This window comes from Pseudophryne corroboree, chromosome 5 (genome assembly GCF_028390025.1).
Source record: "Pseudophryne corroboree isolate aPseCor3 chromosome 5, aPseCor3.hap2, whole genome shotgun sequence".
NCBI lineage: Eukaryota > Metazoa > Chordata > Amphibia > Anura > Myobatrachidae > Pseudophryne > Pseudophryne corroboree.
In genome coordinates, this window is record NC_086448.1 from 277,880,035 (window position 1) to 277,899,347 (window position 19,313).

The 19,313-nt window shown below is 48.5% G+C and overlaps 1 protein-coding gene across 1 annotated transcript in view; it reads right to left on the minus strand.

The window, feature by feature from the left end:
- Window positions 1-19,313, minus strand: part of MRPL3 (mitochondrial ribosomal protein L3) — a 227,919-nt gene that overhangs the window by 135,947 nt on the left and 72,659 nt on the right. Inside the window, exon 6 of the mRNA XM_063922364.1 lies at window positions 13,837-13,897. Within this exon, the coding sequence (XP_063778434.1) occupies window positions 13,837-13,897 (61 nt within the window). The remainder of the gene's footprint in view (window positions 1-13,836; window positions 13,898-19,313) is intronic.

Here is a 19,313-nt window from a genome sequence, read left to right on the forward strand (position 1 = left end):
TTATACCAAAGCTCCCAAACGGGCGGGAGAGTGCGGATGACTCTGCAGCACCGAATGAGAGAACTCCAGGTCCTCCTCAGCCAGGGTATCAAATTTGTAGAATTTAGCAAACGTGTTTGCCCCTGACCAAGTAGCTGCTCGGCAAAGTTGTAAAGCCGAGACCCCTCGGGCAGCCGCCCAAGATGAGCCCACTTTCCTTGTGGAATGGGCTTTTACAGATTTTGGCTGTGGCAGGCCTGCCACAGAATGTGCAAGCTGAATTGTACTACAAATCCAACGAGCAATAGTCTGCTTAGAAGCAGGAGCACCCAGCTTGTTGGGTGCATACAGGATAAACAGCGAGTCAGATTTTCTGACTCCAGCCGTCCTGGAAACATATATTTTCAGGGCCCTGACTACGTCCAGCAACTTGGAGTCCTCCAAGTCCCTAGTAGCCGCAGGCACCACAATAGGCTGGTTCAAGTGAAATGCTGAAACCACCTTAGGGAGAAATTGAGGACGAGTCCTCAATTCTGCCCTGTCCGTATGAAAAATTAGGTAAGGGCTTTTATAGGATAAAGCCGCCAATTCTGAGACACGCCTGGCTGAAGCCAGGGCTAACAGCATTACCACTTTCCATGTGAGATATTTTAAATCCACTGTGGCAAGTGGTTCGAACCAATGTGATTTTAGGAATCCCAAAACCACATTGAGATCCCAGGGTGCCACTGGAAGCACAAAGGGAGGCTGTATATGCAGTACCCCCTTTACAAAAGTCTGGACTTCAGGAACTGAAGCCAATTCTTTCTGGAAGAAAATCGACAAGGCCGAAATTTGAACCTTAATGGATCCTAATTTTAGGCCCATGGACAGTCCCGTTTGCAGGAAATGCAGGAAACGACCTAGTTGAAATTCCTCTGTCGGGGCCTTCCTGGCCTCGCACCACGCAACATATTTCCTCCAAATACGGTGATAATGTTGTGCAGTTACATCCTTCCTGGCTTTGATCAGGGTAGGGATGACTTCATCTGGAATGCCTTTCTCCTTCAGGATCCGGCGTTCAACCGCCATGCCGTCAAACGCAGCCGCGGTAACTCTTGGAACAGACAGGGTCCTTGCTGAAGCAGGTCCCTTCTTAGAGGTAGAGGCCACGGATCCTCCGTGAGTATCTCCTGAAGTTCTGGGTACCAAGTCCTTCTTGGCCAATCCGGAGCCACGAGTATAGTTCTTACTCCTCTCCGTCTTATAATCCTCAGTACCTTGGGTATGAGAGGCAGAGGAGGGAACACATACACTGACTGGTACACCCACGGTGTTACCAGAGCGTCCACCGCTATTGCCTGAGGGTCCCTTGACCTGGCGCAATACCTGTTTAGTTTTTTGTTGAGGCGGGACGCCATCATGTCCACCTTTGGTTTTTCCCAACGGTTTACAATCAATTGGAAGACTTCTGGATGAAGTCCCCACTCTCCCGGGTGGAGATCGTGTCTGCTGAGAAAATCTGCTTCCCAGTTGTCCACTCCGGGAATGAACACTGCTGACAGTGCTATCACATGATTTTCCGCCCAGCGAAGAATCCTTGCAGCTTCTGCCATCGCTCTCCTGCTTCTTGTGCTGCCCTGTCTGTTTACGTGGGCGACTGCCGTGATGTTGTCCGACTGGATCAACACCGGCTGACCCTGAAGCAGAGGCCTTGCTTGACTTAGGGCATTGTAAATGGCCCTTAGTTCCAGGATATTTATGTGAAATGACGTTTCCATGCTTGACCACAAGCCCTGGAAATTTCTTCCCTGTGTGACTGCTCCCCAGCCTCTCAGGCTGGCATCCGTGGTCACCAGGACCCAGTCCTAAATGCCGAATCTGCGGCCCCCTAGAAGATGAGCACTCTGCAACCACCACAGGAGAGACACCCTTGTCCTTGGAGACAGGGTTATCCGCTGATGCATCTGAAGATGCGATCCGGACCATTTGTCCAGCAGATCCCACTGAAAGGTTCTTGCGTGGAATCTGCCGAATGGAATCGCTTCGTAAGAAGCCACCATTTTTCCCAGGACCCTTGTGCATTGATGCACTGACACTTGACCTGGTTTTAGGAGGTTCCTGACTAGCTCGGATAACTCCCTGGCTTTCTCCTCCGGGAGAAACACCTTTTTCTGGACTGTGTCCAGAATCATCCCTAGGAACAGCAGACGTGTCGTCGGAATCAGCTGCGATTTTGGAATATTTAGAATCCACCCGTGCTGTCGTAACACTACTTGAGATAGTGCTACTCCGACCTCTAACTGTTCCCTGGACCTTGCCCTTATCAGGAGATCGTCCAAGTAAGGGATAATTAAGACGCCTTTTCTTCGAAGAAGAATCATCATTTCGGCCATTACCTTGGTAAAGACCCGGGGTGCCGTGGACAATCCAAACGGCAGCGTCTGAAACTGATAATGACAGTTCTGTACCACAAACCTGAGGTACCCTTGGTGTGAAGGGCAAATTGGGACATGGAGGTAAGCATCCTTGATGTCCAGAGACACCATATAGTCCCCTTCTTCCAGGTTCGCTATCACTGCTCTGAGCGACTCCATCTTGAATTTGAACCTTTGTATGTAAGTGTTCAAGGATTTCAGATTTAGAATAGGTCTCACCGAGCCGTCCGGCTTCGGTACCACAAACAGCGTGGAATAATACCCCTTTCCCTGTTGTAGGAGGGGTACCTTGATTATCACCTGCTGGGAATACAGCTTGTGAATGGCTTCCAATACCGCCTCCCTGTCGGAGGGAGACGTTGGTAAAGCAGACTTCAGGAACCGGCGAGGGGGAGACGTCTCGAATTCCAATTTGTACCCCTGAGATACTACCTGCAGGATCCAGGGGACCACTTGCGAGTGAGCCCACTGCGCGCTGAAAATCTTGAGACGGCCCCCCACCGTGCCCGAGTCTGCTTGTAAGGCCCCAGCGTCATGCTGAGGACTTGGCAGAAGCGGGGGAGGGCTTCTGTTCCTGGGAAGAGGCTGCCTGATGCAGTCTTTTTCCCCTTCCTCTGCCCCGGGGCAGAAATGAGTGGCCTTTTGCCCGCTTGCCCTTATGGGGACGAAAGGACTGAGCCTGAAAAGACGGTGCCTTTTTCTGCTGAGAGGTGACCTGGGGTAAAAAGGTGGATTTCCCAGCCGTTGCCGTGGCCACCAGGTCCGATAGACCAACCCCAAATAACTCCTCCCCTTTATACGGCAATACTTCCATATGCCGTTTGGAATCCGCATCACCTGACCACTGTCGCGTCCATAACCCTCTTCTGGCAGAAATGGACAGCGCACTTACTCTTGATGCCAGAGTGCAAATATCCCTCTGTGCATCTCGCATATATAGAAATGCATCCTTTAAATGCTCTATAGTCAATAATATACTGTCCCTATCCAGGGTATCAATATTTTCAGTCAGGGAATCCGACCAAGCCACCCCAGCACTGCACATCCAGGCTGAGGCGATTGCTGGTCGCAGTATAACACCAGTATGTGTGTATATACTTTTTAGGATATTTTCCAGCTTCCTATCAGCTGGTTCCTTGAGGGCGGCCGTATCCCCTAGGGGGTGTTTCCCAACGCGCCCTAACCTCTGGCGGGAAAGGGTATAATGCCAATAATTTTTTAGAAATTATCAGTTTTTTAATCGGGGGAAACCCACGCTTCATCACACACCTCATTTAATTCATCTGATTCAGGAAAAACTACGGGTAGTTTTTTCACACCCCACATAATACCCTTTTTTGTGGTACTTGTAGTATCAGAAATGTTCAAAACCTCCTTCATTGCTGTGATCATGCAACGTGTGGCCCTACTGGAAGTCACGTTTGTCTCCTCACCGTCGACACTGGAGTCAGTGTCCGTGTCTGGGTCTGTGTCGACCATCTGAGGTAACGGGCGCTTTAGAGCCCCTGACGGTGTTTGAGACGCCTGGACAGGCACTAGCTGATTTGCCGGCTGTCTCATGTCGTCAACAGTCTTTTGTAAAGTGCTGACGCTATCACGTAATTCCTTCCATAAGACCATCCAGTCAGGTGTCGACTCCCTAGAGGGTGACATCACTATTACAGGCAATTGCTCCGCCTCCACACCATTTTCCTCCTCATACATGTCGACACAACCGTACCGACACACAGGGAATGCTCTGATAGAGGACAGGACCCCACTAGCCCTTTGGGGAGACAGAGGTAGAGTTTGCCAGCACACACCAGAGCGCTATATATAATATATAGGGACAACCTTATATAAGTGTTTCTCCCTTATATAGCTGCTGTATAGATTCTTATGCCAATTTAGTGCCCCCCCCTCTCTTGTTTTACCCTGTTTCTGTAGTGCAGGACTGCAGGGGAGAGTCAGGGAGACGTCCTTCCAGCGGAGCTGTGAGGGAAAATGGCGCTTGTGTGCTGAGGAGATAGGCTCCGCCCCCTTCTCGGCGGCCTTTCTCCCGCTTTTTTAAGGAAAACTGGCAGGGATTAAATGCATCCATATAGCCCAGGAGCTATATGTGATGCATTTTTCGCCATCCAAGGTGTTTTTATTGCATCTCAGGGCGCCCCCCCCCAGCGCCCTGCACCCTCAGTGACCGGAGTGTGAAGTGTGCTGAGAGCAATGGCGCACAGCAGCAGTGCTGTGCGCTACCTTGTTGAAGACAGGACGTCTTCTGCCGCCGATTTTCCGGACCTCTTCTGTCTTCTGGCTCTGTAAGGGGGCCGGCGGCGCGGCTCTGGGACCCATCCATGGCTGGGCCTGTGATCGGTCCCTCTGGAGCTAATGTCCAGTAGCCTAAGAAGCCCAATCCACTCTGCACGCAGGTGAGTTCGCTTCTTCTCCCCTTAGTCCCTCGATGCAGTGAACCTGTTGCCAGCAGGACTCACTGAAAATAAAAAACCTAACTTAAACTTTTTCACTAAGCAGCTCAGGAGAGCCACCTAGTGTGCACCCTTCTCGTTCGGGCACAAAAATCTAACTGAGGCTTGGAGGAGGGTCATAGGGGGAGGAGCCAGTGCACACCAGGTAGTCCTAAAGCTTTTACTTTTGTGCCCAGTCTCCTGCGGAGCCGCTATTCCCCATGGTCCTTACGGAGTTCCCAGCATCCCCATGGTCCTTACGGAGTTCCCAGCATCCACTAGGACGTCAGAGAAAAAAAAATAACTAAAGAAAAAAGAATTATAATAATAAGAATTTACTTACCGATAATTCTATTTCTCGGAGTCCGTAGTGGATGCTGGGGTTCCTGAAAGGACCATGGGGAATAGCGGCTCCGCAGGAGACAGGGCACAAAAAGTAAAGCTTTACGATCAGGTGGTGTGTACTGGCTCCTCCCCCTATGACCCTCCTCCAAGCCTCAGTTAGGTACTGTGCCCGGACGAGCGTACACAATAAGGAAGGATTTATGAATCCCGGGTAAGACTCATACCAGCCACACCAATCACACCGTACAACCTGTGATCTAAACCCAGTTAACAGTATGATAACAGCGGAGCCTCTGAAAAGATGGCTCACAACAATAATAACCCGATTTTTGTAACTATGTACAAGTAATGCAGATAATCCGCACTTGGGATGGGCGCCCAGCATCCACTACGGACTCCGAGAAATAGAATTATCGGTAAGTAAATTCTTATTTTCTCTATCGTCCTAGTGGATGCTGGGGTTCCTGAAAGGACCATGGGGATTATACCAAAGCTCCCAAACGGGCGGGAGAGTGCGGATGACTCTGCAGCACCGAATGAGAGAACTCCAGGTCCTCCTTAGCCAGGGTATCAAATTTGTAGAATTTTACAAACGTGTTCTCCCCCGACCACGTAGCCGCTCGGCAGAGTTGTAATGCCGAGACCCCTCGGGCAGCCGCCCAAGAAGAACCCACCTTCCTTGTGGAGTGGGCTTTTACCGATTTTGGCTGTGGCAGGCCTGCCACAGAATGTGCAAGCTGAATCGTACTATAAATCCAGCGAGCAATAGTCTGCTTAGACGCAGGAGCGCCCAACTTGTTGGGAGCATATAGTATAAACAGCGAGTCAGATTTCCTGACTCCAGCTGTCCTTGAAATGTATATTTTTAAAGCTCTGACAACGTCCAACAACTTGGAGTCCTCCAAGTCGCTTGTAGCCGCAGGCACTACAATAGGTTGGTTCAGATGAAATGCTGACACCACCTTAGGGAGAAAATGCGGACGAGTCCGCAGCTCTGCCCTGTCCGAATGGAAAATCAGATATGGGCTTTTGTAAGATAAAGCTGCCAGTTCTGACACTCTCCTGGCCGAAGCCAGGGCTAGTAGCATGGTCACTTTCCATGTGAGATATTTCAAATCCACAGTTTTTAGTGGTTCAAACCAATGAGATTTGAGAAAGTCCAAAACAACATTGAGATCCCACGGTGCCACTGGAGGCACCACAGGGGGCTGTATATGCAGCACTCCCTTAACAAAAGTCTGGACTTCAGGAACTGAAGCCAATTCTTTTTGGAAGAAAATCGACAGGGCCGAAATTTGAACCTTAATAGATCCCAATTTGAGACCCATAGACAATCCTGATTGCAGGAAATGTAGGAATCGACCCAGTTGAAATTCCTCCGTCGGAGCACTCCGATCCTCGCACCACGCAACATATTTTCGCCAAATGCGGTGATAATGTTGCGCGGTTACTTCCTTCCTTGCTTTAATCAAAGTAGGAATGACTTCTTCCGGCATGCCTTTTTCCTTTAGGATCCGGCGTTCAACCGCCATGCCGTCAAACGCAGCCGCGGTAAGTCTTGAAACAGACAGGGACCCTGCTGAAGCAAGTCCCTTCTCAGAGGTAGAGGCCACGGATCTTCCGTGATCATCTCTTGAAGTTCCGGGTACCAAGTCCTTCTTGGCCAATCCGGAACCACTAGTATCGTTCTTACGCCTCTTTGCCGTATAATTCTCAATACTTTTGGTATGAGAGGCAGAGGAGGACACACATACACCGACTGGTACACCCAAGGCGTTACCAGCGCGTCCACAGCTATTGCCTGCGGATCTCTTGACCTGGCGCAATACCTGTCCAGTTTTTTGTTGAGGCGAGACGCCATCATGTCCACCATTGGTCTTTCCCAACGGGTTACCAGCATGTGGAAAACTTCTGGATGAAGTCCCCACTCTCCCGGGTGAAGGTCGTGTCTGCTGAGGAAGTCTGCTTCCCAGTTGTCCACTCCCGGGATGAACACTGCTGACAGTGCTATCACATGATTCTCTGCCCAGCGAAGAATCCTTGCAGCTTCTGCCATTGCACTCCTGCTTCTTGTGCCGCCCTGTCTGTTCACATGGGCGACTGCCGTGATGTTGTCCGACTGGATCAACACCGGTTTTCCTTGAAGCAGAGGTTCTGCCTGGCTTAGAGCATTGTAGATTGCTCTTAGTTCCAGAATGTTTATGTGAAGAGACGTTTCCAGGCTCGACCACACGCCCTGGAAGTTTCTTCCTTGTGTGACTGCTCCCCAGCCTCTCAGGCTGGCGTCCGTGGTCACCAGGATCCAATCCTGTATGCCGAATCTGCGGCCCTCCAATAGATGAGCACGCTGCAACCACCACAGAAGAGATACCCTTGTCCTTGGAGACAGGGTTATCCGCTGGTGCATCTGAAGATGCGACCCTGACCATTTGTCCAACAGATCCCTCTGGAAAATTCTTGCGTGGAATCTGCCGAATGGAATTGCTTCGTAAGAAGCCACCATTTTTCCCAGGACTCTTGTGCATTGATGTACAGACACCTTTCCTGGTTTTAGGAGGTTCCTGACAAGCTCGGATAACTCCTTGGCTTTTTCCTCCGGGAGAAAAACCTTTTTCTGAACCGTGTCCAGAATCATCCCTAGGAACAGCAGACGTGTTGTCGGAATTAACTGGGATTTTGGAATATTCAGAATCCACCCGTGCTGTTTTAGCACTTCTTGAGACAGTGCTAATCCCATCTCTAGCTGTTCTCTGGACCTTGCCCTTATTAGGAGATCGTCCAAGTATGGGATAATTAATACGCCTTTTCTTCGAAGAAGAATCATCATCTCGGCCATTACCTTGGTAAAGACCCGAGGTGCCGTGGACAATCCGAACGGCAGCGTCTGAAACTGATAGTGACAGTTCTGTACGACGAACCTGAGGTACCCCTGGTATGAGGGGTAAATTGGAACGTGGAGATACGCATCCTTGATGTCCAAGGATACCATAAAGTCCCCTTCTTCCAGGTTCGCTATCACTGCTCTGAGTGACTCCATCTTGAACTTGAACTTCTTTATGTACAGGTTCAAGGATTTCAGATTTAGAATAGGTCTTACCGAGCCATCCGGCTTCGGTACCACAAATAGAGTGGAATAATACCCCTTTCCTTGTTGTAAAAGGGGTACCTTGACTATCACCTGCTGAGAGTACAGCTTGTGAATGGCTTCCAAGACCGTCACCCTGTCGGAGGGGGACATTGGTAAAGCAGACTTCAGGAAACGGCGAGGTGGATCCGTCTCTAGTTCCAACCTGTACCCCTGAGATATTATCTGCAGGATCCAGGGATCTACCTGCGAGTGAGCCCACTGCGCGCTGAAATTCTTGAGACGACCCCCCACCGCCCCCGAGTCCGCTTGAGAAGCCCCAGCGTCATGCTGAGGCTTTTGTAGAAGCGGGGGAGGGCTTCTGTTCCTGGGAAGGAGCTGCCTGTTGCTGTCTCTTCCCCCTTCCTCTGCCTCGTGGCAGATATGAATATCCCTTTGCTCTCTTGTTTTTAAAGGAACGAAAGGGCTGCGGTTGAAAAGTCGGTGTCTTTTTCTGTTGGGGAGTGACTTGAGGTAAAAAGGTGGATTTCCCGGCTGTAGCCGTGGCCACCAAATCCGATAGACCGACACCAAATAACTCCTCCCCTTTATACGGCAAAACTTCCATATGCCGTTTTGAGTCCGCATCGCCTGACCACTGTCGCGTCCATAAACTTCTTCTGGCCAAAATGGACATAGCACTTACCCGTGATGCCAGTGTGCAGATATCCCTCTGTGCATCACGCATATAAAGAAATGCATCCTTTATTTGCTCTAAAGACAGTAAAACATTGTCCCTATCCAGGGTATCAATATTTTCAATCAGGGACTCTGACCAAGCTACCCCAGCACTGCACATCCAGGCTGTCGCTATAGCTGGTCGTAGTATAACACCTGTATGTGTGTATATACTTTTTGGGATATTTTCCATCCTCCTATCTGCTGGATCTTTAAGTGCGGCCGTCTCAGGAGAGGGTAACGCCACTTGTTTTGATAAGCGTGTGAGCGCCTTGTCCACCCTAGGAGGTGTTTCCCAGCACGCCCTAACCTCTGGCGGGAAAGGGTATAAAGCCAATAACTTCTTTGAAATTAGCATTTTTTTATCGGGGGCAACCCACGCTTCATCACACACCTCATTTAATTCATCTGATTCAGGAAAAACTATAGGTAGTTTTTTCACACCCCACATGATACCCTGTTTTGTGGTACCTGTAGTATCAGCAATATGTAACGCCTCCTTCATTGCCAAAATCATATAACGTGTGGCCCTACTAGAAAATACGGTTGATTCGTCACCGTCGCCACTGGAATCAGTGCCTGTGTCTGGGTCTGTGTCGACCGACTGAGGCAAAGGGCGTTTTACAGCCCCTGACGGTGTTTGAGGCGCCTGGACAGGCACTAATTGATTGTCCGGCCGTCTCATGTCGTCAAACGACTGCTTTAGCGTGTTGACACTATCCCGTAATTCCATAAATAAAGGCATCCATTCTGGTGTCGACCCCCTAGGAGGTGACATCCCCATATTTGGCAATTGCTCCGCCTCCACACCAATATCGTCCTCATACATGTCGACACACACGTACCGACACACAGCAGACACACAGGGAATGCTCTTAACGAAGACAGGACCCCACTAGCCCTTTGGGGAGACAGAGGGAGAGTTTGCCAGCACACACCAAAAGCGCTATATATGACAGGGATAGCCTTATAATAAGTGCTCCCTGTATAGCTGCTTTAATAATATAGTTTTGCCACAATTTTGCCCCCCCTCTCTTGTTTTACCCTGTTTCTGTAGTGCAGTGCAGGGGAGAGCCTGGGAGCCTTCCTGACCAGCGGAGCTGTGTGAGGAAAATGGCGCTGTGTGCTGAGGAGATAGGCCCCGCCCCTTTTTCGGCGGGCTCGTCTCCCGCTCTTTAGTGGATTCTGGCAGGGGTTAAATATCTCCATATAGCCCCCGGAGGCTATATGTGAGGTATTTTTAGCCAAAAAAGGTTTTCATTTGCCTCCCAGGGCGCCCCCCTCCCAGCGCCCTGCACCCTCAGTGACTGCCGTGTGAAGTGTGCTGAGAGGAAAATGGCGCACAGCTGCAGTGCTGTGCGCTACCTTAAGAAGACTGAGGAGTCTTCTGCCGCCGATTCTGGACCTCTTCTCGTTTCAGCATCTGCAAGGGGGCCGGCGGCGAGGCTCCGGTGACCATCCAGGCTGTACCTGTGACCGTCCCTCTGGAGCTAATGTCCAGTAGCCAAGAAGCCAATCCATCCTGCACGCAGGTGAGTTCACTTCTTCTCCCCTAAGTCCCTCGTTGCAGTGATCCTGTTGCCAGCAGGACTCACTGTAAAATAAAAAACCTAAGCTAAACTTTTCTAAGCAGCTCTTTAGGAGAGCCACCTAGATTGCACCCTTCTCGGCCGGGCACAAAAATCTAACTGAGGCTTGGAGGAGGGTCATAGGGGGAGGAGCCAGTACACACCACCTGATCGTAAAGCTTTACTTTTTGTGCCCTGTCTCCTGCGGAGCCGCTATTCCCCATGGTCCTTTCAGGAACCCCAGCATCCACTAGGACGATAGAGAAAAAGGCTTGTAAAATAAGTGCAACAATTTCCTGCTTAAGTTTTAAGCTTTTGAATCAAAATTTAAATACTGTCTGCTAGGTCGTCAAGGCAAATAAAAAAAATGATCACAAGTTGACTTTTTCAGACAATTGGGTTTCTTTACTAATTGTTTTTGTGTTAATACAGGTGTCTACGGTCATTACAGTAATTATTTCCAGAAATATTTCTGTGTATAAACCTTTATTACACTGTAACCGCATCTGTCCTTCTACAACTAAAAGATGCTGAAAAAGCAAGAACTGTGCATCCACCTGCAATGCAATCAATACCTCTGCAAATGTGCTGTTTCTACTCCCTTCACTTATACAAATAATCTTGTCCCCAAAAACACAGTGTCATTATTTGCATGTTGTCTAAACTGCTCGAATGCTCTCAATCGGCCCAACTTTTCCTTCCCAGAAGCTGCCACCATGGATCACAAAATATATGATGGCAAAGTGCACTAGTTTCTGCTGGCATCATTTCAAGGTACAAACTGTGCAGATGGTTAACTGCTACAGACAGCAAAATTAAAGCAGTTAACCTGATTGCAGCACAGTACAAAGAAAACATGACAAACCATTGATACGGATACTGGCCACGTGTGTGACAATCTAGTCATGGTTTGCACGCAGAGCAGCAGTTTGGCCATGCATGTGGTTCCCAAAGTGGGCACATCCAGCTGCTCATTGGCATTAGATATGCATCCTTGTTCAGTGTACAAAACCAGAGAGCGCAGCCTTGGAGTTTCAGAGGATAGTCCACATCCAAGAAAGCCTTCAGAACTCCACTGGTCTTCTCTTAATTGAGGCCGGAGACGCTCTTCAGACCCCCCTCTCCTGGCCAGGCGATCAATGCTGGGCTTGGCGATGCCCTAGATGATATCCCTCAACATGTTCTTGTGCCTCTTGGTGACTCCTTTTCCTAACCCTTTACCACCTTTTTCGATGCCAGACATGTCCATAATAACAATGGATGAACTTTTGATCACATGAGGAAATCTCAATGTGAGCAGCTGTACCACACATCATAAGGTAAGTTATCATTTGGACTATAACAAAGTACAAAGTTGCTGGGGTTTTTCATTAAAAAGTAGTAAATAAGGGTTAAACGAGTCCTTTACTAAATGAAAGTTGTTTTTTTGTGTGTAAACTGTCCTTTTGAACACTTATTTTTACAGTTTTGGTATGTCATGGGGGTTGAGAAGAGTCCCAGTGCTTTTCAACTAAGGTCTGTCAGTCTTCAGGTCAGAGGTGGGCTTACTGTCAGTCTTTAAACAGTAACCACTCACCATTCACCAGTCCTTTCTATATATTGGCGGTCCCCTATGTATAGGACCCCTTGGCGCTAAATATGTCACACCATTTAGTTCTTATCTTGTCAATAAATATTAGCCATCTAATAAAAGGCACACAAGTGTTTATCGACACAGAGTAGGAGACAATATTAAAACCAGCATAGGCTCAATAATAAACATAGGTCCTCTTTTAATACTCTCCTCAAAAGACCTTTGCAGTATTACAGGGCAGCGTATCAGGGAGTCAGCATGTACTAGCATTGACAGCAAGACTCCGCTCCGTTTATGACTTTGTTTGTCCAGCTACAATGGGAATTATGTTTTAAAATGATATATTTTTTACTAAACCTATGCCGTTTTTTTCCTATGGACTGCGTCAATAAACACTTGTGTGCCTTTGAATTTATGGCTAATATTTATTGACAAGATAGTAACTATATGGTGTAACATATTTAGAGCCAGGTGAGCTATACTATTCTCCTATTCTTTGTGGGTTCCTAGGCAGCTCTACTGCGCATTGAAATTTGCAATCCTTCTTTTCATTCTTACTATACATTATTCATTATTTACTACAGAAAAATAAAAATCTCTGCTTACAGTATAGTGTAGTATAAATGCAGCCATCAGCTGTGTGACTATAAAATGTCAACAAAATCTAACAGCAAGTACCTGCCTAAATTCACTATAAATGCCTGCACAAATGTCATTATAGTTACACAGCATGATGTGTATGGTATTTCCAATTTCCATACAGAGACAAATGAAGACACAATGTAGCCTGTTGCAGATTTATGTTACAGCTCTCATTTATCTAGATTAAACCATTCATCTAAATAGAATGCACTTGCAAAGTGATAGGTGAATATAATGAATGGTTCACTGAACACACTTCTTAAAATACAATTTACATTACTGTTCGAGAAATGTTGCGACGGTCAAATACCACCATTTTGGTGGTCTGGATCCCTGCGGTCATAATGCAGACGCTGGAATCCCAACAGGCGGGAATCCCAACGGCAAGCACAGCGTGTGCACTCACCACGCTTAGAGCACGGTGGCGAGTTTTGCTCAGCACACTAATTTATTGCCCCTTGGGTGGGTGGCATAGACCAATCCCTGAGTGGGGATTTCGTGCCCCGGTCGAGATTACGACCACCGTGTTTCCCTTGTCTGTCGGTATTCCTGCGTCGGTATCCTGACAACAGGGAAACTAACTGCTTCCCATTGTATCAATATGCTACTCAACATTATAGATTTTTACACACAAACACCTTTATACTGCTCGAATTTCAGCAACATTACTTCCTTAAAATAATAGGAAAATATATACAGCAGCAATTACAGATGCCCCTATAAAAGGGCAGTTAGGGTCACACACAGCCAATTACAAAGAGAGATTGAAGCATCTAGGTCCACAGCCATCAACATTGGGAGCCTGGCCGCCTACAGGCACTCATAACACAACTGTACAGACTATCAGTGTGGTTCAAATGTCAGCTACAGTACACCTATATAAAAGTACTATTAAATTTGTGTTTTGTTTTTTTAATAAACACTTATCCAGAAAAATCACAAAAATAAAAAAACACCCAACTGGTTGAAAAAAAGAATGCCTGAATTACATTCAAGGACAAATAAAGCGTATTAATAATGAGAATCAAATGTGTAGACCCAGCAACAAATACAGTACAGAAAGACTTACGTCTTGGCAGTGACATCAACAAACTGTCCAGGTCGGAAATGTGCAGCATAGAGGGGGGTACCTGAGGCCAGGAACAAACAGAAAGGAAAAAACAAATACAAGTCAGTCAACAAAACATTGATAAAAAGTAATACATCTCCACCTCCACCCAATAACCTCCATTACAGACAACCACATCTGCAGGACAGTGTTCTGATGGCATCTGATACAGGTTAAAAATGGTGTTTCCTTAATACATTTATGGGCCAGGTAAAATGAAGCACAAGTGTCTGTTTGGTACAGAAATATGTTTATTTTTGCATGCAGGGAAAAACGAGATTTATGGTAAGAACTTACCTTTGTTAAATCTCTTTCTGCGAGGTACACTGGGCTCCACAAGGATAGACATTGTGGTGTAGAGTAGAATCTTGATCCGAGGCACCAACAGGCTCAAAGCTTTGACTGTTCCCAGAATGCACAGCGCTGCCTCCTCTATAACCCCGCCTCCCTGCACAGGAGCTCAGTTTTTAGTTAACCAGCCCAATGCAGTAGCAGGAAGAGAGACGACAATGGTTAGTAGCCACATACACCACACTCTCACGACAGGAGAAGTGTCAGAGGCTAATGCCATACCAACCCAAAGAAGCTAAGTGAGTCAGGGTGGGCGCCTTGTGGAGCCCAGTGTACCTCGCAGAAAGAGATTTAACAAAGGTAAGTTCTTACCATAAATATCGTTTTCTGCTGCGGGGTACACTGGGCTCCACAAGGATAGACATTGGGGATGTCCTAAAGCAGTTCCTTATGGGAGGGGACGCACTGTAGCGGGCACAAGAAGCTGGCGTCCAAAGGAAGCATCCTGGGAAGCGGCAGTATCGAAGGCATAGAACCTTATGAACGTGTTCACCGAGGACCACGTAGCCGCCTTGTACAATTGTTCAAGGGTCACACCACGGCGGGCCGCCCAAGAAGGTCCAACAGACCGAGTAGAATGGGCCGTAATGTGAGCAGGAGCCGACAGACCAGCCCTCACATAAGCATGTGCAATCACCATTCTAATCCATCTGGCCAAAGTCTACTTGTGAGCAGGCCAGCTCCGTTTGCGAAATCCAAACAGTACAAAGAGAGAATCAGATTTCCTAATGAAAGCAGTTCTCTTCACATAGATACGGAGAGCCCGTACCACATCCAAAGACTCTCTTTGGGAGACAGATCAGGAGAAACAAGTGCCGGAACCACAATCTCCTGGTTAAGGTGGAACGAGGAAACCACCTTAGGTAAATATCCGGGACGAGTCCTAAGAACCGCCCGGTCACGGTGAAATATCAGATATGGGGAACTACAGGACAAGGCACCCAAATCCGACACTCTTCTAGCTGAAGCAATAGCCAGTAGAAACACCACCTTAAGGGAAAGCCACATAAGATCAGCTGAACCAAGAGGTTCAAACGGAGACTCTTGTAACGCCTCCAAAACCACCGACAAGTCCCAAGGAGCCACAGGCAGGACATAGGGAGGTTGGATACGCAACACACCCTGAGTAAAGGTATGCACATCAGGTAAGGTCGCAATTTTTCTCTGAAACCACACCGACAAGGCAGAAATATGAACCTTGAGGGAGGCCAGACGCAAGCCTAAGTCCAGGCCCTGCTGAAGAAAAAAGCCAACAACTTGGCCGTACTAAACTTGGAAGTGTCATAATTGTTAGAAGCACACCAAACAAAGTAAGAATTCCAAACTCTATAGTAAATCCGAGCCGGAGCCGGATTCCGGGCCCGTCACATAGTTTGAATGACCGCCTCAGGAAACCCCTTAGCCCTAAAGACGGAAGCTTCAAGAGCCACGCCGTCAAAGACAGCCGGGCTAGGTCCTGGTAGACACAGGGGCCCTGAACGAGGAGGTCTGGGCATTGTGGAAATAGAATTGGACGCTCTGACTATAGGCCCTGCAGGTCTGAGAACCAGTGCCGTCTGGGCCACGCTGGAGCTATGAGAAGCAGATTTCCTTTTTCTTGCTTGAACTTCCGAATAACCCTGGGCAGGAGTGACCCCGGAGGGAACACGTACGGCAGCCGAAACCTCCACGGCACCGCCAGCGCATCCATGAATGCTGCTTGAGGATCCCTTGTCCTTGCTCCGAAAACCGGAACCTTGTGATTGTGTCGAGACGCCATCAGATCTACGTCTGGAAGACCCCACTTTTCCAATAGGAGTTGAAACACTTCTGGATGGAGGCCCTACTCGCCGGCATGTACGTCCTAACGACTGAGAAAGTCCGCTTCCCAATTCAGGACTCCCGGATGAAGATTGCCGATATGGCCGGTAGATGGTGTTCTGCCCAATGTAGAATCCGTGAGACTTCCTTCATTGCCAGACGGCTTAGAGTGCCACCTTGATGATTTATGTAAGCCACTGTGGTGGCGTTGTCCGACTGCACTTGAATAGGACGGTTCTGAATTAAATGCTGGGCTAGGATCAATGCATTGAAGACCGCCCGCAATTCCAGAATGTTGATTGAGAGGAGGGACTCCTCCTTGGTCCACCGATCCTGAAGGAAGTGTTGCTCCAGCACCGCACCCCAACCTCTTAGACTGGCATCTGTCGTCAACAGGACCCAGTTGGATATCCAGAAGGGACGGCCCTTGCACAATTGTTGGTCCTGGAGCCACCAGAGCAGCAACAGACGGACCTCCGGAGTCAATGAGATCATTTGAGACCTGATCCGTTGAGGCAGGCCGTCCCACTTGGCTAGAATCAGCCTCTGGAGGGGGCGAGAATGGAATTGAGCATACTCCACCATGTCGAATGCTGATACCATGAGGCCCAGCACCTGCATCGCCGAATGTATCGACACTTGCGGACGAGAAAGGAAGCAACGAATCCTGTCCTGAAGCTTCAGGACTTTCTCCTGACACAAGAACAACCTCTGATTGTGAGTATCCAATAGCTCTCCCAGATGCACCATGCTCTGAGCAGGGATCAGGGAGGATTTCTTCCAGTTGATGAGCCACCCGTGGGCTTGTAGAAACCGGACCGTCATCTCTAGATGACGTAGGAGAAGTTCTGGGGAATTTGCCAGGATTAACAAGTCGTCCAGATACGGCAGTATCCTGACCCCTTGACAGTGGAGTACCACCGTCATCACCGCCATAACTTTGGTGAAGACTCGCGGAGCCGTAGTTAAACCAAAAAGTAATGCCCGAAACTGGTAATGGAGGTTGCCAATAGCAAACCTCAGGTATTGCTGATGTGACACTGCTATAGGAATATGCAGGTAAGCATCATGTATGTCCAGGGAGACCATGTAGTCCCTAGGTTCCAAGGCCAGAACTATAGAGCGAAGGGTTTCCATACGGAACTTGGAAACCTTCACAAACCTGTTCAATGCCTTGAGGTTGAAAATGGGCCGGGAGGACCCATTCGGTTTCGGGACTAGAAACAGCGGAGAATAGTATCCCCGGCCCCTCAGAGCAAGAGGCACCTGTACTACGACTCCTGTATCCAGGAGGGTCTGTACCACCGAATGCAGAGTGTTTGCTTTTGTCTGGTCCAACGGGACGTCTGTCTGGCAAAATCGATGAGGGGGTCGGTTTTTGAAGGCTATGGCGTAACCTCGAGTGATGACTTCCCGTACCCAGGCATCTGAAGTGGTCTTCAACCGTTCCTGGGTATACCCTAGAAGCTGGACCCCCACCCTGGGATCCCCCAGGGGGAGGCCCGCCTTGTCATGCGGCAGGCTTATCGGCCTTGGAAGCTGGCTGATGTGCCGCCCAGTCTCTTTTTGGCTTTGGCTTACCAGGTTTGGAAGTGCGGCCCTGCTTGTTGTACGCCTGACCTTTTGCTTTACCAGAAGGACAAAAGGGGCGAAAGGAAGTACCTTTAGCCTTCGACACAGAAGGAGCGGTACTTGGCAGACAGGCAGCTTTGGCAGTAGCCAAGTCAGCCACTATCTTATTTAAATCCTCCCCAAACAGATTATCTCCCTTGAAAAGGGAATACCTCCAGGGGTTTTCTAGAGTCCAGATCCACAGACCAGGATCTCAGCCACAATATCCGGCGAGCCAGGACTGACTTAGTAGAGGCCTTGGCTACTAGGATACCGGCATCAGAAGCCGCCTCTTTAATATAGCGAGAAGCTGTGACAATATATGACAAGCATTGTCTAGCATGGTCAGAAGATATTTCAGCTTCTAACTCCAAGGCCCATGCTTCAATAGCCTCTGCAGCCCATGTTGCTGCAATAGTGGGCCTTTGTGCAGCACCCGTGAGGGTGTAAATCGCTCTAAGACAACCCTCCACACGTTTATCCGTAGGTTCTTTTAGAGACGTGACGGTAGTGACAGGTAGAGCTGAGGAAACCACCATCCTAGCCACATGTGAGTCTACTGGAGGAGGCGTTTCCAAATTCTTAGACAGCTCTGGTGCGAGGGGATAGCGAGCCAGCATCTTCTTTTGAGGCACAAACTTTGTACCCGGGTTTTACCAGGGTTCCTGACGTATATCCACTAGGTGGTCAGAGTGAGGTAAAACTTGTTTAACCACCTTCTGACGCTTGAACCTATCTGGTTTCTTAGGAGGGACGGATGGCTCGGGATCATCCGTAATCTGTAGAATTAAGTTAATAGCCTCCAAAAGATCAGGAACATCCACATGTGAACTACCCTCCCCATCAGCAGTATCTGAGTCAGAACCTGTGGAGTCAGTGTAAGTGCCGTCTTCATCAGACGAGGTGTCAGTGACAGCAGTGGATTGTGAGGAGACAATCGCTCGCTTAGAGGACCCCTTGGGCTTAGGCGAGCGATGGTCAGACTTTTTAGTAGTCAGGGACTGGTTCAACTACTTCAATTGAGCAGATAAATTGTCCGCCCACGGCGGGTTAGCTGCAAGGACCACATACGGTTGTACCTGCATTGGGGGTCCCATAGGGGGTGTTAGTTTATTAACTAGCGTATGTAGAAGCGTGGAAAAAGCGGCCCACGGTGGGTCATTATGTACCTCCATTGCCACAGTCCCACTGGGGGGCAAGAAGCCCCCAGAACCAGAGCCCAAAGCTGCTATATTCTCCTCATAGGGATCTGTGGCTTCAGCAACACCGGCAGTGTGTTCAGCCCCAGAACCGTTACCCTCAGAAGCAGACATGATATAACTTGCAGTATCAGGTAACACAGTACAATTGGCAGCAGCACAATACCTCTTACCCAAACCCCTGCGCAGTGTAGTCAGCACTAGCAGAGATAAAGGAGATATGGTGACTAAATCACAGAGAAAAATACGTATTAAAGTATATCTTTGTGAAAATCCTATATCAATATAAAACCTGACGCACCAAGCCCCCTCAGGTTATAGAATATAGGGATAGCAAGTTGAGTGAAAGACACGAAATGGACACCACTCAGCTATCTAATGCACACACAGATAGTCACAGTTTGTACAATGCAGAGGTTATTACTAACAATAATACTGCACTGGACTAGCTTATATATATAGCTATATAGTCAATAG